At 41.8% G+C, this 24,665-nt stretch overlaps 1 protein-coding gene across 5 annotated transcripts in view; it reads left to right on the forward strand.

Moving 5' to 3' along the window:
* cramp1 (cramped chromatin regulator homolog 1) overlaps window positions 1-17,907 on the forward strand; it is a 55,584-nt gene extending 37,677 nt beyond the window's left edge. For all 5 annotated transcript variants that reach the window (XM_038819759.1, XM_038819763.1, XM_038819761.1 and 2 more), the window contains exons 13-20: window positions 1,978-2,052; window positions 3,201-3,279; window positions 6,139-6,240; window positions 6,528-6,712; window positions 7,382-7,595; window positions 8,258-8,422; window positions 11,048-11,193; window positions 14,752-17,907. In XM_038819759.1, the coding sequence (XP_038675687.1) occupies window positions 1,978-2,052; window positions 3,201-3,279; window positions 6,139-6,240; window positions 6,528-6,712; window positions 7,382-7,595; window positions 8,258-8,422; window positions 11,048-11,193; window positions 14,752-14,904 (1,119 nt within the window). In that variant the 3' untranslated portion in view covers window positions 14,905-17,907. The remainder of the gene's footprint in view (window positions 1-1,977; window positions 2,053-3,200; window positions 3,280-6,138; window positions 6,241-6,527; window positions 6,713-7,381; window positions 7,596-8,257; window positions 8,423-11,047; window positions 11,194-14,751) is intronic.
* Window positions 17,908-24,665: the final 6,758 nt, after the last annotated feature.

The raw sequence follows: 24,665 nt of genomic DNA on the forward strand, positions 1-24,665 counted from the left end.
ACAGTCGCCGATGGCTCTATTGCCAGTGCAAACAATAATGGTGACAGGCCACACTCCTGTATCATTCCCCTATGGAGCTTGTAATGATTAAATAATTACTTTAGTAACTGTTAAATGTAGATTTTTAAAAAAATGTAGAGTATCCAATTCATTTTTTCCAATTAAGGGACAATTTAGCGTGGCCAATCCACCTACCCTGCACACCTTTGGGTTGTGGGGGCGAAACCCACGCAAACACGGGGAGAATATGCAAACTCCACACGGACAGTGACCCAGAGCCAGGATCGAACCTGGGACCTCGGTGCCGTGAGGCAGCAGAGCTAACCACTGCGCCACCGTGCTGCCCTTTAAATGTAGATCTGATTGCAAATCAGGAATGGGATGGCACGGTAGCACAGTGGATAGCACTGTTGCCTCATAGCTTCAGGTCCCAGGTTTGATACCCGGCTTGGGGGTCACTATTGTGCGGAGTTTGCACGTTCTCCCCGTGTCTGCGTGGGTTTCTTCCGGGTGCTCCGGTTTCCTTCCACAAGTTCCAAAAGACATGCTATTAGGTAATTTGGATATTCTGAATTCTCCCTCGGTGTACCCGAACAGGCGGTGGAATATGGTGACTAGGGGCTTTTCACAGTAACTTCATTGCAGTGTTAATGTAAGCCTACTTGTGACAAAGATTATTATTAAGTATCTTTCTGGAGATGCAGTTACGGAAGAGAGCTTTATTCTCTATTTGTTAATATTTATATTTATTTATATTTAACTGCAGCGTGTTTGCTGATTTGGTGCCATAAGTTTTAAGTTATTCCTTTGATGGGCAGAATGGTCTCCATCTGCACTGTAAGGATTCCGTGAATAAACCCATCATTCTAAATAGTAGTGGGGATACAATTTTCTTTTGATGTCGTGCACCACGGTATGGTTTAGAATCTATAATTTCAACCTAAAGGGTGGCCATTTGGCTCTTTCTCTGTCACCTTTCGTATTTTTTTTCTCTGTTTTTTAATTTCTTATTTAATTCCCTTTCAAAGGGCAAGATTGGCTTTAGGTCAATAAATATTCAAAGTCATTATTTGAGATTTTCATTACTTATCCTTTTCCAACTCTTACCAAGAATTGGATACTACGTCTGTTTGATTCCTCCTCAATTCTGTACCAGTGGATACACTATATATTTTGTTTTACATTGGCTTGTGTTGATTCTTCACGTTTAACTAAGAGCTCAATATTGGAAATAAATATTGTTTCATAGCTTATTTATGTTAATCTTCCTCTTGGTGGTAAGCTACAGTTAGAAACAAGTGACTGTTCATTCTGTACTCGCCACTCAGCCTTCATTACCAAACTGATTAACTGGTCATTTATCACGCCCTGTTCTGTACAAATTGGCATTCACCACTTACCTACATAACTATAGTAACTACATTTCCAAAATAATTAGTTGCTTGTAAAGTGTTTTGATACTCGTGACCAGAAGGAAGTTATTATTCTAAATGCAAGGTATTTTCTGTATTTACATCAACCGTACAACATTCCTAAAACACGAGAAGCTTGTGTCAACTATTGCTCCTTTGAGTAACTGTAAAGCTGATTCAAAAGACGGAATGAGATTACAGTTGCCACAAAGCTACCTCTAAGGGGCTGCTTTAGCACAGGGCTAAATCGCTGGCTTTGAAAGCAGACCAAGACGGGCCAGCAGCACGGTTCAATTCCCGTACCAGCCCCCACCCCGGAACAGGCGCCGGAATGTGGCAACTAGGGGTTTTTCACAGTAACTTCATTTGAAGCCTACTTGTGACAATAGGCGATTTTCATTTTCATTCATTTCATTTCATTTCATTTCAACACTGGCCCACTTTGCATTGGGGTCTCCAAAGGCTTTTCGAAAACTAAGTAGGAAAATACCTATTCGTGATTGTGACGTTCATCAACATACCTCGGAATCTGGGCTATTTTTGATCACTTCTGTTGCTATTTCAGAGACCACCAGACATTTACTTACCCAAGCAAAGGAAGTTACGAAATAATCGCCCACGCAAGCCCCTGGTGGTTCAGGTAAAAGCTGTTTACATATGCTTGAGAAGTAAAGGTTTAAGCTCTTAAAGTTCTTATCACCACAGATTTGTACAGTGCGTGTGCTAATTTCACATTCTACTTGCATAATTGTTCAATTTTGTCCGTATTGATTTGCTCTTCAGTGTAAATGTGTGTTGCTTCCATCCCATCATATATATTACAGTAAATAGAGGTATATATTTGCACTTCTAGCTGTGATATGAATAGGCTTGGCCAACAAGCCGGTACTTGAATCACATCAAATGATTTGTCACCTTGATTCAGCTGGTAGCACTCTTGCTTCTAGGTCACATTAATTGTGTTTAACCTTCCAATGCAGTTTTGACAAGAGTGCTGTATCATTGGATATACTGACCATCAGATGAGAGGCATAACTGTTCCAAGTGGACATAAAATAACTCGTAGCCCTATTCTTTGAATAGCATTGAGTTCTAATCATGTGCTGACCAATTTTACTCCCTCAGCCGGTACTACAGTTCTGAGTTTACTGCAATGGAATATGCATGCAGAATTATTTTAGCTGGGGACTGAGAAGTAACGGAAGATCAGTTTAATGCTTGTCCCGTTGAGTTCCTGTTCTCAACATGGTTACAGTGAGGAATTGCAAAATAGAAGTTGTGAGCCTTCTCGGAGAGGAAGAACCGCTGATTGGCTTGACCAGCTAGATGGAGACATGACACCAGTTTTTCTAGGCCTTTGGTTTCAGTAGGTCTGTGTGGTTAAGGCAAGCAAGAGGAGACAATATGGGAAGGGGGTTCACAGGAAAGGAGGGAAATGTTAGAGCGTAACTACCATACAGAGTGCACTAGTTGGATTTGTATAACTATTCCTGTCATATTTTGGTATGTTTTACTTGACAAACATTCAATTAAACTAATAAAAAAATATTAACTCCCATCCCAAAGAATGAACAAGTCTAAAGTTCATTCGAGTGTTGCCAAATAGCAGTTCATCATCTAACATTTCTCCGCTAGATATAATTACTTTGAGTTTTTTTTGTTCTATGCATAAATTCTTCTCAATAGAGCAGAATATTTATTTGGTGAATAATAATCACATTCTGTTTACAAGATCTTGTTTTAGTTCTTGCTGAATGAAACACTCTTCTTTTTCTAATCTTTCTGCAGAGAACTCTGTTGCCGCGACCAACTGGAAATTCCTCTCAACACGTTTGTTCCTTTTCTATCCTGTCCAATTCTGCCGCAGGTATCTATAGTGACTCAAACCAATCAACAGAATAATATATATAGAGGACATGCTGGACCTACTCAGCAGGTCGGAGCCAACGGACTAAACTTTCATGACCCTGAGATAGCAGGTTTAGAAATGGGACATGGGGGCAGGAAAATAGTGGGGAATCACATCAGGATGGCGTCCTGATGCATTCCGGCCACCAGGGAGCATTCCCAGGGGTGGATGTTCCCAGGGTCGGCAGGTAAGCGGAGTGGGGCATACACCATAGAGGCAATCAGCTAATTAACATGATTAAGGCCCCAGTTTAATGTGATTTTACTGGGTGGCTGGCATTTAACTGGTGGCGAATGGCTCCCCGCCTCATACGGAGTCTGCCAGCCTTCAGAGGCAGAGGGTCCACCCTCCGAAGGGGCCCAACAAACCATCCTGAAGGCTTTTTCCCTTAACCTTAAGGGCTTGCCTGCATCTCCATTCTGACTAACATATAAAATGTTACCCCTTCAATAGTTCTCCCATTGTGAGGCGCCCTTCGAAGCCTCTTACCGGCCTTCGCTCTGGGTGGCTGCCTCCAGGGATATTGTTGTGTCAATCATGCTGCCAGTAAATGCTGGCTGAGGATCCCTCTTTGATCCTGACATTGGTGCCCTGAAGCACGTAAGAACATCCTGCCCAACATTTCGGGTCAATGGCCTTTCATTCCAACTGGAACAGGTTAGCGATATCACAGGTATTGAGCAAGCCCAGAGACAGGGCAAAGAAAGAGGAACGGTAATAACAAATGATTCAGGATAAGGTGGAAGGCAGGCAAGACTGAATGATGAATGGGATGGTTGGTGTAAAACAAATTGGGGTGGTTATAGAACAAGTAAAGAAACTGATCAGATAGAACATGGTCAACAAGACAAATGGAAATCCTATCCGAGAGAATCGCAGGACCTCTTCAAGCTGGGCATTTCCAGACGAGATGTGTCAATGTATTAAACATGAATACAGAAATAAGTAGAATAATGTGCTTCTCTGGGATTTTCTTTACATTTCGGAATTAAAACTGGATGTTTTGATTGATAGCAGCATTGCATTGATAATCGTGAAATAGTTTGCAAGCTGTTGTATCAATCATAGAATCCCTACAGTACAAAAGGAGGCCATTCGGCCCATCAAGTCTGCACTGATCCTCTGAAAGAACACGCTACCTGGGCCCACTTCCCCGCCCTATCCCTGTAACCTCACCTAACGTACACATCCCTGGATACACGGGCAATTTAGTGTGGCCAATCCACCTACACATCTTTGTACTGTAGGAGGAAACCGGCGCACCCGAAGGAGACGCACGCAGACACGGTGAGAACGTGCAGACTCCACACAGACAGTTACCCGAGGCTGTAATTGAATCCAGGTCCCAAGTGCTGTGCAGTAGCAGTGTTAACTACCGTGCCACCCAAAAAGAATCTTTCTCTTTTACTCTGCGCTCCAGTTACAATTCTAAAGCATTCTCCCTGTATTTGATTTCAACAGACACCCAGTTTGTCCCAAAAATCTAATTTGAGACCTTTTTTCAATATTTTGTTTGAAAAGAAACAATACAGAGTTATCTTTCTTATTAACTTCAGTCAAGGCCCCAGCGAGGATGGAACTCACAGCCCCTTGTTTATTAGACCAGTGCGTTAACCACTGAGTTACACTTGGTAGCTAACAAAGGCATTTTATTTTGGGGTATGTTTCCATGAGTGCCAGCAGCCTCCTGTTCCTAGCACCCCCAAAAATTGCCAATTCTCTGTGAGTTGCGTTCAGAAAATGAAGTCACGACAATCAATCCAAGCAAATATGATGTCCGCCCCTGAAGCCCACAAGTTATGTACTGCCGGCACTGGCAGCGCTTTCAGCAGCATGAGCTCGAACCAACTTCTGTTTCCTTCCTAATCATGGGGGGGGAGGGGGCAAATTAGAGTGCTCTACTGGCACTGGTATACCTGTCTACAATATGTTTCAATCTCTCCATTTTCCCTGTGTTATTTAACTGCTTGTCCAATATCAGTCAAGGATAAGCTGTCATTTCCTCCACTTTAAACATTGTGACAGGAATATCCAATGTTTTGGGCCTCTGACACAAATCTGTACTTTTGTCACCGATTTCATCCCCCTCCCCAGCTACTGTCTCAGGCTGAATCAGACTGTTGCAAACTTAGCTTATTTTCGACCCTGAGCCGCATTTCTTAAGGTCACCTGCTTCCATTTAGGCTCATAGAGGAGTACAGAACAGAAGGATGGCATTTGGCCCATCATGTCTCCCTCTGTTTTTTCTTCAGTCCATCTGCTGAAACCCTCATCCACGCCCTTGTCAGCTCCCGTCTCAGCTATTTCAATGCTATCCTGGCCAGCATCTTATCCTACACCCCCTGTAAACTTCAGCTTATTCAAAATTCTGCCCAATTTCCTACAACACACCAAATTTTGCTCACCCATCTGCCCAGCTCTTCGAACCATTATTTGTTCCTGGTCCCCAACGCCTCAAACTTTAAATTCTCATCAATTTGTCATTGCCTCACCCCCTTCTGTTGCTAGGACCTCTTCCAGCCTGTAATCCCAATCACTCCAAAATACCTCGTTCCTCCAACTTTGAATTTGTGCATCCACCTCTCCTTTCACACTTCGATTGGTGACTGTCAGCTGTCGGGGCTGAACACTCTAGAATTCTCTCTCAAAACCACTCCTCTTCTCTTTCCTGTAAACCCGGCTTAAAGTCATTCTCTTTGACAATGTTTCCCTTTGTAGCAATGCTACAGTTACTATTCAGTAAAAGTACCGACAACTCCCCAATTCCACACCCGTCCCATTGACTCTCTGTGAACTCTTTGCTTTTCTATGTTCTAGGTACTGGCTCGTTCCGTCCTCTTCAGTCATCACTTTCCAAAGCATCTTTAGCTCGTCCTATTGTCCCAAAAGCCATTCCGACATCTACCAGCCAGCTCTCCAGTAAGTTGCAAATGTTTCAAAAGTCCACTTTTTTAAAGAACTACAAATGTGGTGTTTTAAATTTTGTGTGGCCTTTGTTTCCGTTAGTTTTGGTCCTCTTGATTTGCAAACTGCGAAACATTGTAGGCAATCTTTTATATTGAGAAGATCACTACTGTGGTGTCGATTATACTAAGATGTACCTATACATTTCTGAATTGCAGCAGAGGCTTTTTTAAAATATATGTGCTTGAAGTAAATGTGACGTTAAGTGGAATGCATTGCTCAAACAGTTTATTTTGCATCAGGTGCAATCGACATGGCAGCTAAGTCAGCAGGCATAATTCCAGGCAGCCCAGTCCAGACCCTTGATGCAGAAGGATCGCAAGATCTGACCTCTTTGTCACCAGAAGGAGTTTCCATAGTGACCTCAGACCAAGAGTTGGCCTCAGTCCATCAGAATGGAAGCAGTGCAGCAGCAGCCTCAAAAGGGGTGAGTGTCATTGGCCGTTGACACTTCAGTCAGCTGTGTATTTCTGCCATTCCTCAATGTGGTTCTCATCTGAGCTTAATTTTACGTCTACAGCATTACCTCTAATTAATATAGTTACCAGAGTAATTTTACTCACTAATTGCATGCAGCTAGTGTGTGGTTAATATGTATTTCACCATTGGTCCATGCAGCTGAAACACAATCATAATATGTTACTCTATTGAGTTAATAATTCTGATGGGGGTGCCTCACGTGAGTAATTCTGTTTTCCTATGTTGTAAAAATGACCAGAAAAGGTAGTAATTCCACTGTATCAAGCTTTTTTGTAATTAAGAACCACAGCTAGTAGCTAAGAGTCACCAGCTTATGTCTGTGGTGTCCAGCAGCCTCAGTTTTCAGTGTGAAATGTATCATTGCAATGGTTCAAAGGGCCTAAAAATACAAAATGTCAAATTGGAGAAATAGTCTTATTTCAAATGCTTAAATTTGAAGGAAAATCATAGTTAAAATATGCGCACACAGAGGTGAAATGTTGCTCTTTTTAAACCTGACTGGAGAATGAATTTGACTGTGATGACTGAGGGGGTGGTTCCTGCATATTTTAACTATGTTCTCTGTGGGTTGAATCGCTCAACTTTAATATATAATGTGTCTTTCCTTCCTGCACAGAGGGATCTTGAAAAACATACACTTCCAAATGGCCTGTCTTCTCCTTCAAGTGAAGCTCCCAACACATTGTTCACTTCTCCTCCAAATGTCTCAGCACTCCTGGATATATCATTGCCAGGACCTCCCGAGGATACATTGTCCCAGGGTGGACCCCACAGTCAAATCAGTGACTCCATCATTGAGCTCGCTATCAACTCTACTCAGTATGTTGGTGGTAAGTAGAAGAATTTATATTTGAGGTGGCGTCCCATAGTTTGCATTACAGGGTAATTTTGAAAAATAGGAACTATTAAAGATGTCTCTGATGAAGCACTTGTACAAATTACACCGATAGAATAAAATTAGGAAACCAATTCTTTTTTTTCCAATAAGGGGCAATTTAGTGTGGCCAATCCACCTACCTTGCAAATCTTGGGTTGTGGAGGTGAAACCCACGCAGACACGGAGAATGTGCAAACTCCACACGGACAGTGACCCGGGGCCGGGATCGAACCCGGGCCCTCAGTGCCGAGAGAAGTGTGCTAATCACTGCGCCATCGTGCTGCCCTTAAACTAGTAACTATGTTGTGTTAAAATGTTGCTTCGAGGGTAACATTGGAATAATAAATGGAGAGGTAGTTGCAGTTTACAGGGCTTTCTGGCTGGAGTCAGTTATGTTTACACTTTATATTTTTTTCCATATGAAGATTGATCTGTACTATTGTATTGTAAATCCTCATTCGATAGCCACACAGGACAATCAATTAAACATCTAATCTGTTCTTAAAGAAAAATCTTACATTTATATTTTGATTTATATGAAGTATAGTCAGTGGTGTTGTTTAATTTCCTCCCTGCACCAGCTTCTGACCTAAATCACTTCTCCTGTTTTAATAGGTGATGGTGCTTCTCTTTCCCCGACAAAGTTGAATGGTAGTGACAGCTCAAAGAGTCTCCCATCTCCCTCAGCCAGTCCTCAACGTAACTGGATTCCCTCTCCCACACACGATCCGCAGTGGTATCCAAATGATTCTGGGGACTCCTCATTGGGTAGCCTGCTATGTAAGTATCTTGTAATTTATTGTCCTCCAGGAACCCCATCATGGCTTACATTCCTGAGGCATATCGACCTATCTCGCAAGATCTCAGTCGCATTTTAAAGTCTCTAGATTCACCATGAGGCAATAAGCCTGTTTCTTGGTTCCATTTCAGTCTCTTCCCATTCCCACAAGCAGTGAGAGATTCAATGCGATTAACTCTTCTTCATACTTAACATTTTTTAAATATGTTTTTGTCTGGTAGTTCTCTCGATATCATAAATGCAGACCATATCTAGCTTGCTTGCCTTATGCCTTTGCCATTTAAACCTTTCTCACAGGAGTCAAGTTATTAAAAAAATATATATTGTATTCTGTCTGTGTGGAGACTTGCGTATAGTGTGGAATACAGTAATAATAATTCCACTGCTGACTTGTCAGAAGATAGCATCAGCAAGGACCTCGGGCAGCGCTCTGTCATGAATTCCACAGTGGGAATTAAAGGATGGTTAGTACAGAGAAAAGGGTAAAGAAACCTCTTGTGTGACTGGACTAACGGACATTTGAAGAATGGAGGCGAATCTTATGGGGTTTGCTGGGAAGACTGGTTTTGTCTATATTTGTTTGCGCCATCTCTCTAATCCCAAATCTAATATGATGTTTTATGGTCTTTATTCACTGTTTTTGTTGTTTAGTGATATTGGAATTGGACATGACCCATAATTATATGGCACCATCATTACCATCCAGGTTAAAAATAATACTGGGGTTTTAATATTGCAGAGCAGAATATTAAGAAAGAGGAACTTTTTACTTATCTTTAGTTACCTCCGTTATGAGGGGACGACAGTTCAAGGTTAGGGGTGGGAGGTTTAGGGGGGGTTTGAGGAAAAACCTTTTTTACCCAGTGGGTGGTGACGGTCTGGAATGCACTGCCTGGGAGGGTGGTAGAGGCGGGTTGCTTCACAACCTTTAAAAAGTACCTGGTTGAGCAATTGGCACGTCATAACGTTCAAGACTATGGGTCAAGTGCTGGGAAATGGAGTTAGGTAGGCAGATCAAGTGTTTTTCATGTGTTGGTGCAAACTCGGTGGACCAAAGGGCCTCTTCTGCACTGTATTATTCTGTGATTCAGGTATCTCAGAAATATCCCAGAGTATTTCGCACAATGAATGTCTTTGAATTACGTTGGCTGTTATATAGGAAAACGTGGTAGTCATTTGGTGCAAGGCAAAATTCCAAAAACAACAATGAGGTGAAAGTGGCTAATGTGTTTTTGATATTAGTTCAGAGTGGAATGTTGGCAAGGACTCTGGAAGAGCTCACTGCTCTTCTTCGGGTAGCGTTATGGGATAGTTAATGCCCATCTGAACAAGCTTTGATTTAATGTCTGTTATTTGAATTCTTGGACCCTTTCTTACTCTAGATATTTTGGCTTCTGTATTTCAAATTACTGTTGGTGAGTTATAACTTCCTACGTCCTGAACGGTATTTTCAGTTGTCCTGATGGCTAATTAAAATTTTCTGATGTGTTCAACACATTGAACCCTTCAGCTATTAAATCCAGTGCCTCTACAGGATTCTGCTTGTGTTTAGAAAGCAGTAGAATAACACTACAGTAGCCTTTGTTTAAGATGTTACGTGGCAAACAGTTTTAGTAACAGAATGAATGCAATCTGTAACATTAATTTTTACAGAAGTTAGTTTTGTTTAAACTTGTCCTTTATTAGAAAATAATAGTTTACATCCTTTGGGGCAAACTAGTTGCAGTTAGTTTTTAATGTAGTGAGTGTTTTTTATCCTTTCTTCACTAACTAGAGAAATTAATTTGGTTTATCTAATTCCTCTTAATTCTTGTAAGCAAGCCTCTGTTTGAAAGCTCCAGACGAAACTCATTGAAAGTATGGACCGGTAAATACCTCAAAACCTGGGTGGGGTTGCTTCGTGAATTTAATGGGTTGCTCATTAATTTTAACAACTGCAAATTGGGAATGTATAAACAAATTATATATGGTTTATATTTAAATTAAGTAACTTTTCTCCTTCCCTCAAGCCCTCCACCTAGAATCTAGTTGCACAGTCATAGAATCATTGAATCCCTACGGTGTAGAAGGTGGCCATTTGGTCCATGGAGTCTGCACCAACCCTCCGAAAGGAGACCCTACCTAGGCCTAATTTCCTACAGTCTATCCACGTAACCCTACCTAACCCTTGGACACTAAGGGGTGATTTAGCATGACCAAGCCACCTAACCTGCACATCTTTGGATTGTGATCATTTAACAACTAAAGGTGAGGTGTGATTTCTGAGAGAGGAGTTTAATCCCTTTTGTATTGTGATAAAGTTAAAGTAGCGAGTGCCAAGGTGACAAACAAAGCTTCTATTTTATCATCATCTCATTTAAAGGATGAAACCTCCACAGAATATTACTCCTTCAGTCCAGCCCAAGAGTTCATTTCAAGTGTTGATGTAGGTTTTGGCGTCCAGTCCTGGAGTCGGTCCTTGACTGGAAGAAAAGTGGGGGCTATCATCTGAACCAAGCTGACACGCAAAAAGCGATGAAGTTGAATCCTCACCTTTACCATTTTGTGCTTCTGGCAACGAGAAATATACAGTGTATTCATTGAGTCTATTTTTGGGTTGTTTGCAGCAAGCCTAATATCACCTGAAAAGGGGCGGAAGATGCTAACAGCTGGTAACTGCAATAGCAATAGCAACTCCCTGCTTGGAACAAGCCTTTTGGATGGAAACTCCAGGGATTCTTTTGTATCCCGCTCACTTGTAGATGTCTCGGAGGTAAGAAGATGGCCTCCATTTGAAAAGTGACCTCAGCAATGCTTTAAAAAGAAAATTCAAAGTATCTTTTTAAAAAAATCCAATGTGTGATTTGAGTATTTACGGCTGAAGTCTAAGATATCAAGTGTTTTTAAGGGTATGACTATTAAGTTGGTGCCATTGGCGAATAGTACTTTCCAAGTTGAAAATTCTTGGCAAATTAATGGAAGATTAAAATGTTGGTTTAACTACAGACTTTGCGACGTGGAGGTCCTTGAAAAACTAACCTAATTGCTATGGGACCATATTCGGAGCGCTGCAACTATTGGTTTTTCAGTTGGCAGAGTTGATCAGTGGAGTTAAACTTGGTTGACATCCATTTGATCCTAACTATTCAAACACCTTTCTGTAACTTACAATTTCAACCTTGGTTCTGGAGAGGGAGAAAATATGCTTTATGACCAGCAGTTTTGGCTAATTACAAATTTTAGTGGATGAGTCCCTAATTAATATTGGGTTTGGAATATTTGGTGTAAGTGATAGTGATCATTGATATTTTCCGGGCTTCACAGACCAGTCAGTAGAATTCTCTAATCAAGTGGCATGGAACCTTCTAGGTTTTATTCCCATATACATTAGAACAGGGGTGGGCAAACTACGGCCCGCGGGCCGCATGCGGCCCGCCAAAGGTATTTCTGCGGCCCACCAAGTCATTAAAAAAAAAAAAAATTTTTTTTTTAAATTTTTTTTAAAAATTTTTTTTAAGGTTAATGGGGGGGGGGGGGGCTGTTGGGTTACTTACTGGTATAGGGTGGATACGTTGACTTGAGTAGGGTGATCATTGCTCGGCACAACGTCGAGGGCCGAAGGGCCTGTTCTGTGCTGTACTGTTCTATGTTCTATATGAGGCGCCCAGAATCATAACCGGGTGAAGTAATTATTTTACTTAATATACTATGCGGCCCTTTGTGAATTGTGAATTTCTGAATGTGGCCCTTGCACGGAAAAGTTTGCCCACCCCTGCATTAGAAGATTGCGGGAAAATTGTTCCTGTACAAAAATGGCACTTTTTTAACTTTCAAAGCACTGGTAAGAATAATCGTTCTAAAAGTGTGAAGCTCCTATTATCCAGCCAGAGAAGGACTGGCATTTCCATTCTTTCTTCAGCAGTACAAAAGTGAACTCCTCAGCAAGCAGTAGTATAATATGGCTTTAATTCTGAATTGGCCATGAGCCATAGAGTCCTAACAGCGTTATAGGAAGCTACTTAGCCCATTGAGTCCATCTCAGCTCTCTGTTGGTCCCCCCCCCCCCCCCCCCCCCATCTCCGTAGCCCTGCAAGTTTATCTCCCTCCAATTTTCCTTTTAAATCATTCTTTGTCTCCATTCCCACCACTCGCATGGGCAGCAAGCTCGAGGACATTTTTGCTGGCTGCATTTTTAAAAAAATTCTTCTTCACCTCACCCCTACGACACACGCAAGTCCTTGTACTATGAGCTAATGGGAACAGCTTTCCTTTGTTCACCTTATCTGAACCTGTCATAATTTTCTACACCTCTATCAAGTTTCCCCTCAAACTCCTTTGTTGCCCTCAAACAAGGGTATCAACTGACTTGACGGACAAAGAAGCACTTGCAGGAGATATTATGCACAAATCACCCTTTATTAATGTTTAAAGTACTTGATAAAACACTGAACTGCTCTTTGCTTCACTTAAATCACTTGTTAAAACACTGATTACTTGTTACAATAACTCACAAGACTCATGACTTGGATGTCGTATGACCCGTTGTGAGGTGATCGGCCTCCCTTCAAAGGTGTCTTCCTCACTGAGCCCCGGACTCGGGGCCATCTTCACAGGCAGGTCCTGCAGGTCATCGCTGGGGAGGCTTTGAGCCTTCCCCTTTTATACAATACCATCTTGCATCGAGGAAAGCTCATTAATCATGTACACGGATGGCCTGTTACCTGTTTTCCTTAATGTTAGCTTGTAAAAACAGCTCACTTCTGCTGGCCTTGCTTTCTTTATCTATCTGTTGCGTACATCTTCTCACGCTTGCTTGCAAGAACAAGCCACTTCACAGACCTTGCGGTCTGTAAGGTTGGCTACTTTTCCCATCATGCTGAGCTGTCGGCCATCTGGCTAGACCTTCACTCCAAGCAGAACTAACTCCAGCTTCTCCAACCTAACCTTGGAGCAAGCACCCCCCATCCCTGGAACCATTTTGGTAAATACCTGTGGCCTCCCAAGCACACCCACGTTCTTCCTGAAGTGTGGTAACCAGAACTGAATGGCAGTATTCTAGAGCTATATAAAAATTCAATATAACTTCCCTGCTTTTGTACTCATTGCCTCTATTTATGACTACTTTGTCAATATTGCTAAAACCACACAAGGCACTAGTTAGACCACACCTGGAATATTATGAACAGTTTTGGTCCCATTATCTATGGAAAGATGTACTAGCATTGGAGACAGACCAGAGAAGGTTCACTAGGCTTATCCTGGGTATGGAGGGATTTTCCAATGAGAGGTTGAGTAGGTTGGGCCTATACTCAATTGGAGTTTAGAAGAATGAGAGGCGACCTTATTGAGATATTTAGATTCTCAGGGAGTTTGACAGGGTAGGTGCTGAGAGGTTGTTTCCTCTTGTGTGAAAGTCTAGGAGCAGAGGGCACACTCATTTGAGACCGAGAAGAAGAAGTATTTCTTCTCTCAGGGGAGTGAATGGATGGAATTCTTTATCTCAGAGAGCTGGAGAGGCTGGGTCATTAAGTATGCCCAAGGCTGCGAGAAACAGATTTTTAATCAATCGGGGAATCGCAAGCTATCTGGATAAGACAGGAAAGGGGAGTTGAGGATTATCACATCAGATCAGTTATCATCTCATTGAATAGCAGAGCAGACTGGATAGGCTGAATGGCCTACTTCTGCTCCATGTCTTATGTTCTTATGCTCTGTTCCATTAAAAATCTTTGCACGTGAATCCCAAAGTCACTCTGTCCCTCTACAATTTAGAACTGTGTCATTAAGTCTAAATTGCCTCTCCCAGTCCCTCCTGCCCAAACCAATCACCTCACACTTCTCTATAAAATTCCATCTGCTCGCTTTGCTAGCTTATCTATGTCCTGTTGCAGTCCATTACTATCATCCTCATTGTTTGCCGCAACTCCACAATTGATATAATTGGCAAATTGATTTCAGATTTGTAACTACATTTTCAATCCAAGGCTTATTCAAAGGAAGGTTGAGAGTGTTTTTTGGAAATGTACCCGTGTTGTTGATCTGCTGAAGCCTGAAAACACGTTAAATCATTTTTCTTTGATAGCTGGCCTATCGATGTCACAGTGTTCATCGAAGGGAAGCGTTTCTATTTAATTCCCCCACCCTCTTATCCCCATCTCAAAAAAAACGAAGAAGGTTAAACAAAGCAGATTATTTACACCAGTGTATCAAGTAATTCGTGCAAAAGGCAGGCATTTGCAGAGAACACTCCCAGAACTTAAGTTTTCAGTTTAATAATCTGCTTGTGTTAGATTGTGAACTCATTTTCAGGCTTGTTGTCTTTGTTGTCCAGGTTGACTCTCAGCTGGTGTGTATGATGAATGAAAGCAGTGTGGATTACATTGCCCGTTTTAATGACCTGGCCCAAGAGCTCTCGGGGGCTGAGACTTCAAGGAAGGAGATGCTTTTTGACAGCGGCCCTCCAATTGGTGATCTCTCACAGTAAGGTCATGAACTGAACAAAGGGGTGCGTTTACAGCCCCCTATTTCTCAGCACCTTGCCAATTAAAGCTGCCCATAAGAGGCACTGACTACTGGAGAATCCATTTGTAAATGACACTGAGAGTTTTTGAAAAATGTGCAATAAGCTTGACAGTCCCGTGAATCAGTATTAAATTTATGGTAACATTAAACTGGCAGTCAGTGACATGGTGTGAAGCTACAAAACAGAAGAGGCCAAAAGTATCCTGCGATGTGACTGAACACTAGAGGGAAATTCTCTCCCAACGTCTGAAACTGAAATGCAATTCTAGCACGTGCTTGGGTTAGGCACGGAAACGAAGACCGTTTACAAGAACTTGGGGTTTTGATGCTGATCTGGTGATGGTCTTATGGTTTGTACCAAATTATTCCTGGATTGATAAAGAATGTTCTGAGAGAGTTATACAAACCTTTTGTTATATATAACACACCCATTTGTGCTTTCCATTAAAAGCAAAACAGTAGTAATCCCAGTGGGGATGTAAAACGTGAGAGGCTGTATCCTTCCTGAATGAGAATGTTAAAATACGTGGCTCACATGGTTGTAGTGATTATTCTGCTGGGCATGAGACTGATTATGGTACAAGGAATCATCAAAATGGTAACTTATGCTAATGGTAGCTTATGCTCAGTGCATTTGGTCCCTATTTTCAGCCCTAATGTACAGGTGAGTACTTTGAGAACTCCGTTTGAGCTGCATGGTGCTAATGCAAAGCTTACTTAGAAAGTGCACATCTAATGCGCACATATGAAATGAAGAAACAAGCAGTTAAAATCAAGTCTCTTTATAGTCACTTTAAGAATTAAATCCATTTCTTAATCGGCACATGTGGTTTTAGGTGCTAATTTCTTTGCAATGTCCATCTGGATTTTCCTTTCCTTGGTGAGCACCTCCCATTGCTATGATGGTACCTCCTTTGTTCCCGCACCTCACTAGATTTCCTATTCACTCTGACCGTTTCCATCTTTTTTAGTTCGTGCTTCAATAATTATGGCATCAGTGGAGATCTCATTTCCCTCCCAGCGAGCAGTCCCATCTTCTGTTCTCTTTTTGTCCTGAGGTGCTGAATCAGCTTGAATGGGCCACTCTGATATGTGTCGGACTATGATCTATGATGCCATTTTGGTATTTGCCCTGAATGCTCGGATGATGTACGTTTTACAAAACGGAAACGAGCTGTTTGACCAGACTAGGCCCGTTATTGGCTCGCAGCCTCTTGTCCTTTTTTTTTAGTATCTGTCAGAAGCAAACCTGAAGCTTGGTGCTCAGTACAGTATATAATTGCTTCACCCACAATCAAGCTTCCCGATACACCTCCTCACTTTGCCTTTGTGCTGCTGACTTTAAATGTCATTTGTTTTTCATGCATCACCCATTGTCATCTTAGGTGGCTGTCCATCGATTCAAGGATGACGTTACTCAGTGTTGAGACTTTCTGCCGTGGGAAATACCAATTCTCAACCCACAGATCTTTGGGCACAAGGGGGCACCTTTTCCTTTTTAGATAGAACTCTAATTACATATAAAGTTTAAAGGTTTTTCAACTAAAATATAACTCACCTGGTTTTAGTTGTCTTTTAGATTGGGTCCTTCTGCTGTGTTTTGAGGTTTGAGATATGGTGTCATTTACTGTTAGCGTGAAACAATTCCAGACGCTGCCACACCTAAGTGAACTAAAATAGCAGTTGCACGCATTACCCACAGGAGCAGTGCTTGGGCCTGATCCCATGTCCATGGGGTCCACTGAACCACTGTTGAACTTTACAAACACACCCTTGACTTTTTAATGTTATTACAGAAGCTCCTCTCTGTTCCCTCATAACATTAGGGGTGGAGCTCTGTATCCAACCACAGGAATACAGAATTGATGCCTGTGAGCTCAGTACAAGGAGCAGTTAGCAGTACAACTCCGATCTGCTGGTTGAGCGTCACTATATGAAAGTCAGTTTTTCGGAAGGATTTTAAAAAGAAATCTATATAACTCAAGTTCTACAGATGATGCACTACCTGTGCCTGTAACCTAAATGTTAGCATTGTTCATTTTATGTATCACAGAAGATCACCTGCCCCTTATTTCTTAATCCAAACTGCAGTTAAACAATTAGATCAGTGTACAGTACAGCCCCAGAGTAGATGAAAGGTTATCTCGCAACACTGTACTGTCCAACAGTATCCAATTGTTCCCCATTGGCTGTGGACCAAGTGATTGCATCCTTGGGTCCCCCCAGGAACAGGGAAAGCACTTAAAAAGCTGAATTGTACAACAGTGGACCATTGTACTCCGGCCCCTAGTGCATGTTACAGTGCCGTATTTGTGCCCCAGGTTTATTCGACACGTCAGACGTAGTGATTTCAGGAAAGTCTGGTATCTGGTATACCCAAATATGCAGGTGGATTTGAGGATTTTTGAAAAGTAAACTGCTTCTGACACTGACGGACCTGTAGCACTCGAGTTATTATTTTTTGCACCAGAAGACTCTTCTGTGAGTCTGCTGCTGATCTGCAGTTTGCATCTGCAGTTTTTGTATTTTCTACTTCAGTTCACACCAAAGTGAGTTCGTAAACATGAAATGTTTACGGCATCTTGCAGCGTTTAATCCATTAATTCGGTCTCGCTCAAGATTCAGAAAACTTTCACTGCTTGATTAAAGGAATTTGCTGAAAACACAAACATCTTAAAGATAATTTTAACGATTCCTGCAATGTAGAGCAACATTTGGAATTGGAGAAATTATAATCTGTCCATTTGCTGAGTAACGAAGAAAGTATCCGCCTTTTATATTTTGCCTGGTTTATTGTGCGGTGAAGTTTTTCCCCCAGTGGGGAATGGTGCCCATTTGGTAGTTTTACGGTAGCACAGTGGTTAGCACTGTTTCTTCACAGCGTCAGGGTCCCGGGTTCCATTCCCGCTCGGGTCACTGTCTGTGAGGTGTCTGCACGTCTCCCCCCCCCCCCCCCCGGTATCTGCGTGGGTTTCCTCCGGGTGCTCCAGTTTCCTCCCACAAGTCCTGAAAGACGTGCTGTTGGGTGAATTGGACATTCTGAATTCCCCACTGTACCCGAACAGGCGCCGGAATGTGGCGACTCGGGGCTTTTCACAGTAACTTCATTGCAGTGTTAATGTAAGTCTACTTGTGACAATAATAAAGATTATTATTATTAATAATTTACCATTGTTCCAACATAATTGCAGAAGCAGATTCATGAAAGACCAGTCAACACTGTCTGGTTAACAATATTCCATCTTTCTTTAATTTTTCTCCATGTTTGATTCAATTAGTGTTGTGAATGATTTTGACTGTGATTTGTTATTGCCGGCCCTTAAACAGTGCCCTGCACGAGGGAATTAGGGACTGTTGATTGGGTGTGTTATAGTGTCCACTTGGTTTGTACAATTCTTAAGTCTATTCTCTGCATCAATTAAAACGGAAGAACTCGCTGCAGTTTTTGTTTTTGTAAAACGAAAGTGCGATTAACTTTTCCAAACTTGAAGACTCCACGACTTGAAACTCGCATTAGGAAAATTCTGAATGCAGAGTGAAATGGTTTGTCAGAATTCAAAGCTTCAGTGCTGCTTGTTGGCTAGTCCCAGAAATCACTCCAGATTTTGTTTTCAAATTCCTTGCTATTTCAGCATTTATTCAAGTGTGACCTTTCTGTTGCTGTGTTTACAGCTGCAGTTTTTACACTTTTTTTCATTAATTTCCTTTGATGGTTGAATTTTGGTTCTCATCCAAGATTATGAAACTAAAGGTACAGTTTCTTCACTGCTGTTAAGTATTGGAGGCGTAAGTGCGTGCTTTATCAGTTAGTCGCTTAAGGGAAAACATCTCTTCCATTTTCCCAATAAAGTTATTGTTCCAAATAAAGAATCCAGAGCTCATAGGAGAACCCTGAAAGGTGTATAATTTGGTATCTTAGCATTTTAGAAGCTATCTGTGATAATGTGGCTGATTGGAAATGCCAGTTATTATTAGCAGTAGATGAAATGGGCTTCAGTCTCCATCTTATCTTGCCCCCTACCAAATCACCTAGTCCAGTTTATCATAGAATTTACAGTGCAGAAGGAGGCTATTTGGCCCATCGAGTCTGCACCGGCCCATACAAAGAGCACCCTACTCAAGCCCACGTATCTACCCTATCCCGTAACCCAGTAACCCCCACTTAACCTTTTTGGACACTAAGGGCAATTGATCATGGCCAATCCACCTAACCTGCACATCTTTGGACTGTGGGAGGAAACCGGAGCACCCGGAGGAAACCCAGGCAGACACGGAGAGAATGTGCAGACTCCGCACGGACAGTGACCCAGCCGGGAATCAAACCTGGGACCCTGGAGCTGTGAAGCAACTGTGCTAACCACTATGCTACCCGTGTTGCCCGTTGGGATCAGTGCGAGTATATCTATTGTTGTTAGAATTTAGTGTTGCGCAACCACGCAGTCCCGGTCCACTATAACTGGTAAATGTCTGCTCCCCCAGGATTCAGGTGGGTGGTTCCAAATAGAAACCAGATCTCACATCTAAAACCTGGCCAGACCAAATCTTCAGGAGACCAATGTGATTAACATTCAATTAGACAATGCAATGGCTGAACATTGAGTGAGATATAATATAACTAAAATCCTATCAGCGGGGTGAGTACCCTTTTTTAAAAAACAACAGGTTATTTGTTGTCCAAAGAGGGAAGTGTGCCAAAGGTGTTTTAGCATTTGTTCCATTTCATGACACAATCCTGGAAACTCTTTAAAAATGTAGTGTTCTGCCCCCAAAGTTCGGGTTTAGTGTCAGTGCTCATATGTATGTACAGCTGTGTTCATCCTAAAGTGATGCACATATCTAAATTCCCACCAATAAAACTTGACAAAACCCTTTCAGTAATTGTACGCTGCAATAGTGAAGTGGGCAAATTGGCACCATCACTGAGAGAGCTTCCTAATTTCTAGCAGATTTGTTAAGAGCAGCGCTGGTTTTTTAAACACTGGATCTGAAGACCCCACAATGCCAGGTGACCTTTTGTTTAATTTTGAGCAAAATTATTTTGGGCACTGGTCTAAAGCTCCTGTCTTTTAGAGTAGTTTGGACTCGTGTGATTGTATGAATTATTGAAAGTATGTTTCTGTTGAACTTAACTGCAACAAAACATTTTATTTTTTTGCACAAGGTAATGTTTTCATTTTACATTCTAATTTGCTAACTCCCTTTCAAGTTTTTAAACTTGCACTGAAAGGTGTATATATATCTCTATATATAAAATATATATATTTTGAATATGAACTTAAACTTGTATGTTCATGCAACTGTAACTGATTAGCATTTTTTTGAATTCTCCCTCCGATTATTCCATAGTCCCTTAACTAACTAATGCCACCAGTGAGACAGAAGTCTGGCTATAACACTCTCAATGGTATGTTATCAATGTTCTTGTATGCATATGACGGACTTGAACTGCAAAAGCATTTCTCACAACTAAAAGGACATTGGTAACTCGCCACAATATTGTGGCATTCTTGCTGTTCTGAAAGTACTGTTAAGTTTTCATCTTGTTCTGGCCCGTGCTGAGTGAGTAGCTGATATTTACTGTTACTCACCAGTTCGAAAATGCAACCATTGCAGCTGAATTCTTGACGGTATATCCCTAGCAGTATTACTTTGTATTCATAGGAACAGGAGTCAGCCATTCAGTTGTTGCACTTTTGCAGCTAGGTGCTGCTGCCGTCCAAGTGACCAGCCCTCAATCTGTGCCTCCGGAGAGTCGACTATTGTGACTGAAGCTTTGAATCTTGACATCCTTTTTTTGTTTCAGATCATTTTGAAAATGTTGGGTGAGTGTTTGTGTGTTAGAGAGAGAATTCCCCATCAGATCTCTTAAAGAAAAGTGGCTAAATTAAAAAATGATCATTAATCTTTTCGGGATTTTTTTTTTAAACATTGGGTGCTGAGACCTAATTTGAGGAACTGACCAGAAGGCATTACTGAACATGGCAATATGACAGAACTGAATTAACGTCAGCAGATAGTTAACTTGTGTGCATTCACAATTGTGTGTCATGTATATTCACCGACTTGTATTGAACTCAATAACTCCAACCCAACCTGTAGCTATCCTCTGTATTTATGGATGGTTAGATTATGTCACTAGCATCCATTGTTTAAACAATAAAATCTGTAGTACAGAAAAAAAACACTTCCTAATTCTGCTTAATGGTTTTAGAAAAGGTGCTGATGGGGAGACTCTATGTTCTGATTGATGCACTACAATAGAAGGTTTTACTTTGGCTTTGGAGCAGGTTCCGAATGGCTTTTATGATGTAAATGTTGTACAGAAGCAGAAAAAGTTTGTCCAATAAAAAGCCATATCAGCTATAAAGGTTTTTGTCCCCCTTTTGAGATGTGAACACTTTTAAACAAAACAAATCATAAACTGCCCTTCCCTGATCTTTGTACCAAATGTGTAAATTATTTTTGACTATTTATTCTGTATGATTTTAAGAGTTTTTTGTGGTTATTTAATATGCAAAGAAGCTGTTAAACTTCCATGTTGGGTTCTTTGTTTAACCTGTAGAGCTGTTTTTTTATTCTTGCTGATAAACACATTTTAAATACAGCAACAGTGACGTTGTGCCATCTGTTTTTGCATTTGGGAACTGAATACATTGGGGGTTGAATATTAGGGGCTCACCCCCTCGCACAGCTAACACCCTGTTCTGAGGAGATCCCCACGTATTTGGCCTCAGACCTAATTACGGTAAAGATGGCACTGCTGTAGGAGGCCACACAGGCAAGTGCTGCAACTTGAAGCAGCAGCTCACAGGCAACTGGTATACCCGTGTCAGATATGTGTGAGACCGTGGGGGCGGTGGAGGGAGTCATCGGGTCAGGGAGCTGAAATCGGAGGTTCGGATGAGGTGAGACCCATGTTCTGGTGATGTCGGGGATGGGAACGGGGGTGAATGGAATGGCGATTGTGGCAAGTAACGTTCCATTTTTCTTTGTGCAATTTTGGGATTGATTTTCTAAGGCAGTGAGCATTACTGCCCAATTGGCAAACCACTATTGTAAAGGGGACTAGGTGGTGATGGCCTCATTTGCATACACATTGTCAACTGCTTACTCTGGATAAAGGCCAGCTCTTTTTTTTGTCCTTCCCCAGTGTGACAGATGAGTGCACACCCCTTACCATTTTTTTTGAAGTCTTAGGAGGCTACGTGGTGCCCGAGAAGCAGATTGTATGCAACCTAATTAAATTGCTATATGATCTCCAAGTTCAGCCAATTTTTAGACCAAGTCCGACCTGACTATCTGTCCAACGCCATAGCTGCATTTGAGGCTGGGTGCCTCTGGAGAGGGAGCATGTGGTGTCCACTGGTACCCTTGAGACCTTCCATGCCTGTTGGGCACCACAAGGGCTACCCTGTTAATCACATTTTGGTTGAATGTTTTAAGTTTAATTTGTGATTCACTTTTTGTTTAAGGCAGTTTCCCTTTAATTTGTCCCTCAGTTTATTTGATTTAGTTTACTTGGCTATTTATGTTAATCACTAGTTGGAGATGTACTCATTCCTTTTGAAGTAATTTAAATATGAAACAGTAGTGGGTGAAGAAGGGTCAGGTTGTAAGTCAGCAGTGCAGCAATCCCCCCTGTGCTGCTGTCATTGTGGATAGATCATTGGTGGGCTGCAGTTGATTCGAGCAGTTTGCCAGTTGTAAAGGCTGAGCTAATGCATGTGGAGAAAATTTGAAAATGAAGCAGGTAGACATGTATCTATCGGGCTAATATTTACTCGTGTCGAGATTGCAGCCAACTCGAGAGCAGATGTTGGTGGTTTGGCCAGATGGGATATGGTCAGCATTATCCATTCCTAATATCCCTTGAAACTGTTGCCATTGCAGACCATTGAGAGTCAACCACTTTGCTGTGGGTATGAAACCACGCACAGGAAATGGTAGCATCTGAATTTGACTTTCATGAACTTGGTGCTTGGCCTGGGTCTCACGCAACAATGGACCTCCTGCTGGCTCAGGAAAAAAACTCCCTTGCAAGCTGCAACAATTTCCATGGCCGTAGCCTCTCTGCAGGCAATTCACTGATGTGGAAGGACGCTTATGTTCAAACGTTTGGCTAGGATTTGAGTGTTCTTTCAGCCTCCTTTGATCCTGCCCAAGGTTAATTTCCAAGTTTGTGCCATACCCACAGTCATTAGTATCCTTAATTTGAGACTGTAATCTGCAAATAGTCTCACTGGACATCAACTTCCACACATTATGGCACATGGGGATAAAGGGATCTTTTTCAGGATGGCAGCCGGTGACTAGTGGTGTGTCTTGGGTCGGTACTGGGACCACAACTTTTCACAATATACATTAATGATCTGCAAGAAGGAACTGAAGGCACTGTTGCCAAGTTTGCAGATGATACAAAGATAGAGGACTGGGAGAGAATCCAGCCCCTGTAGCGGGACAGGTAGCATTGAGGAAGCAGGTGGGCTGCAGAAGGACTTGGACAGGCTAAGACAGTGGGCAAAGAAGTGGCAGATGAAATACAATGTGGGAAAAGTGAGGTTATGCACTTTGGAAAGAGAAACAGAGGCACAGACTATTTTCTAAATGGGTAGATGTTTTGGAAATCAGATGCACAAAGTGACTTGGGAGTCGTCGTTCACGATTCTCAAGGTTAATGTGCAGGTTCAGTCAGCAGTTAAGAAGGCAAATGCAATGTTAGCATTCATGTCAAGAGGGCTAGAATACAAGACCAGGGATGTATTTTTGAGGCTATACAAGGCTCTAATCAGTCCCCATTTGGAGTAGTGTGAGCAGTTTTGGGCCTCGTGTCTAAGGAATGATGTGCTGGCCTTGGAAAGAATCCAGAGGTGGTTCACAAGAATGATCAGCTTCTGTTGTATGAGGAACGGTTGAGGACTCTGGCTCTGTACTCGGAGTTTAGAAGGATGAGGGGGATCTTATTGAAACGTACAGGATACTGCGAGGCCTGGATAGAGTGGCCATGGAGAGGATGTTTCCACTTGTAGGAAAAATTAGAACCGGGGGACACCATCTCAGACTAAAGGGACGATCCTTTAAAACAGAGATAAGGAGGAATTTCTTCAGTCAGAGGGTGATCAATCTGTGAAGGCCGAATCAGAGTGTCTTTAAGCCAGAGATAGATAGGTTTTTGATTAATAAGAGGAGAAGGCACGAGAATGGGGATGAGAAAAATATCAGCCATGATTGAATGGCAGAGCACTCTTGAGCCGAGTGGCTGAATTCTGTTATGTTCTCATGATGATCTAAGAATGAGATCAAAATAGTCCTTAGTTAAGGGGTGATGTAGGCAATGTTATTGATACTCCATCATGGTGAGGAAAACAATTTACTTTATCTGCATCTCCAAATGTAGAATTCCACCGCCATTTTCTTCAATTAAATATTGTACTTGACTCACTGGTGTACCCAAATACACACACGCACACCTTGAAATCGTTCAAACCTCCTTAAAACCAATTTAAGTTCCAAAAATGTCACAATGTTCTTTAGTCCTCAATTAAATTAATGTAAAAGAAAATTCCATCTCCAGAAATTGCACAGAGAAGATTAAACGTGTGGATACGCAGGAGGCAACTATTACCGAACAAAATTTACAATCTGCTAGAGAGTGCAGCAAAGGGCAATCTGACAAAATAAAAATCATCTTTGTGATGGGTTGGAGAATTAATTAAATGCAATGGA

The sequence above is a fragment of the Scyliorhinus canicula genome, chromosome 15 (assembly GCF_902713615.1).
Source record: "Scyliorhinus canicula chromosome 15, sScyCan1.1, whole genome shotgun sequence".
Taxonomy (NCBI): Eukaryota; Metazoa; Chordata; class Chondrichthyes; order Carcharhiniformes; family Scyliorhinidae; genus Scyliorhinus; species Scyliorhinus canicula.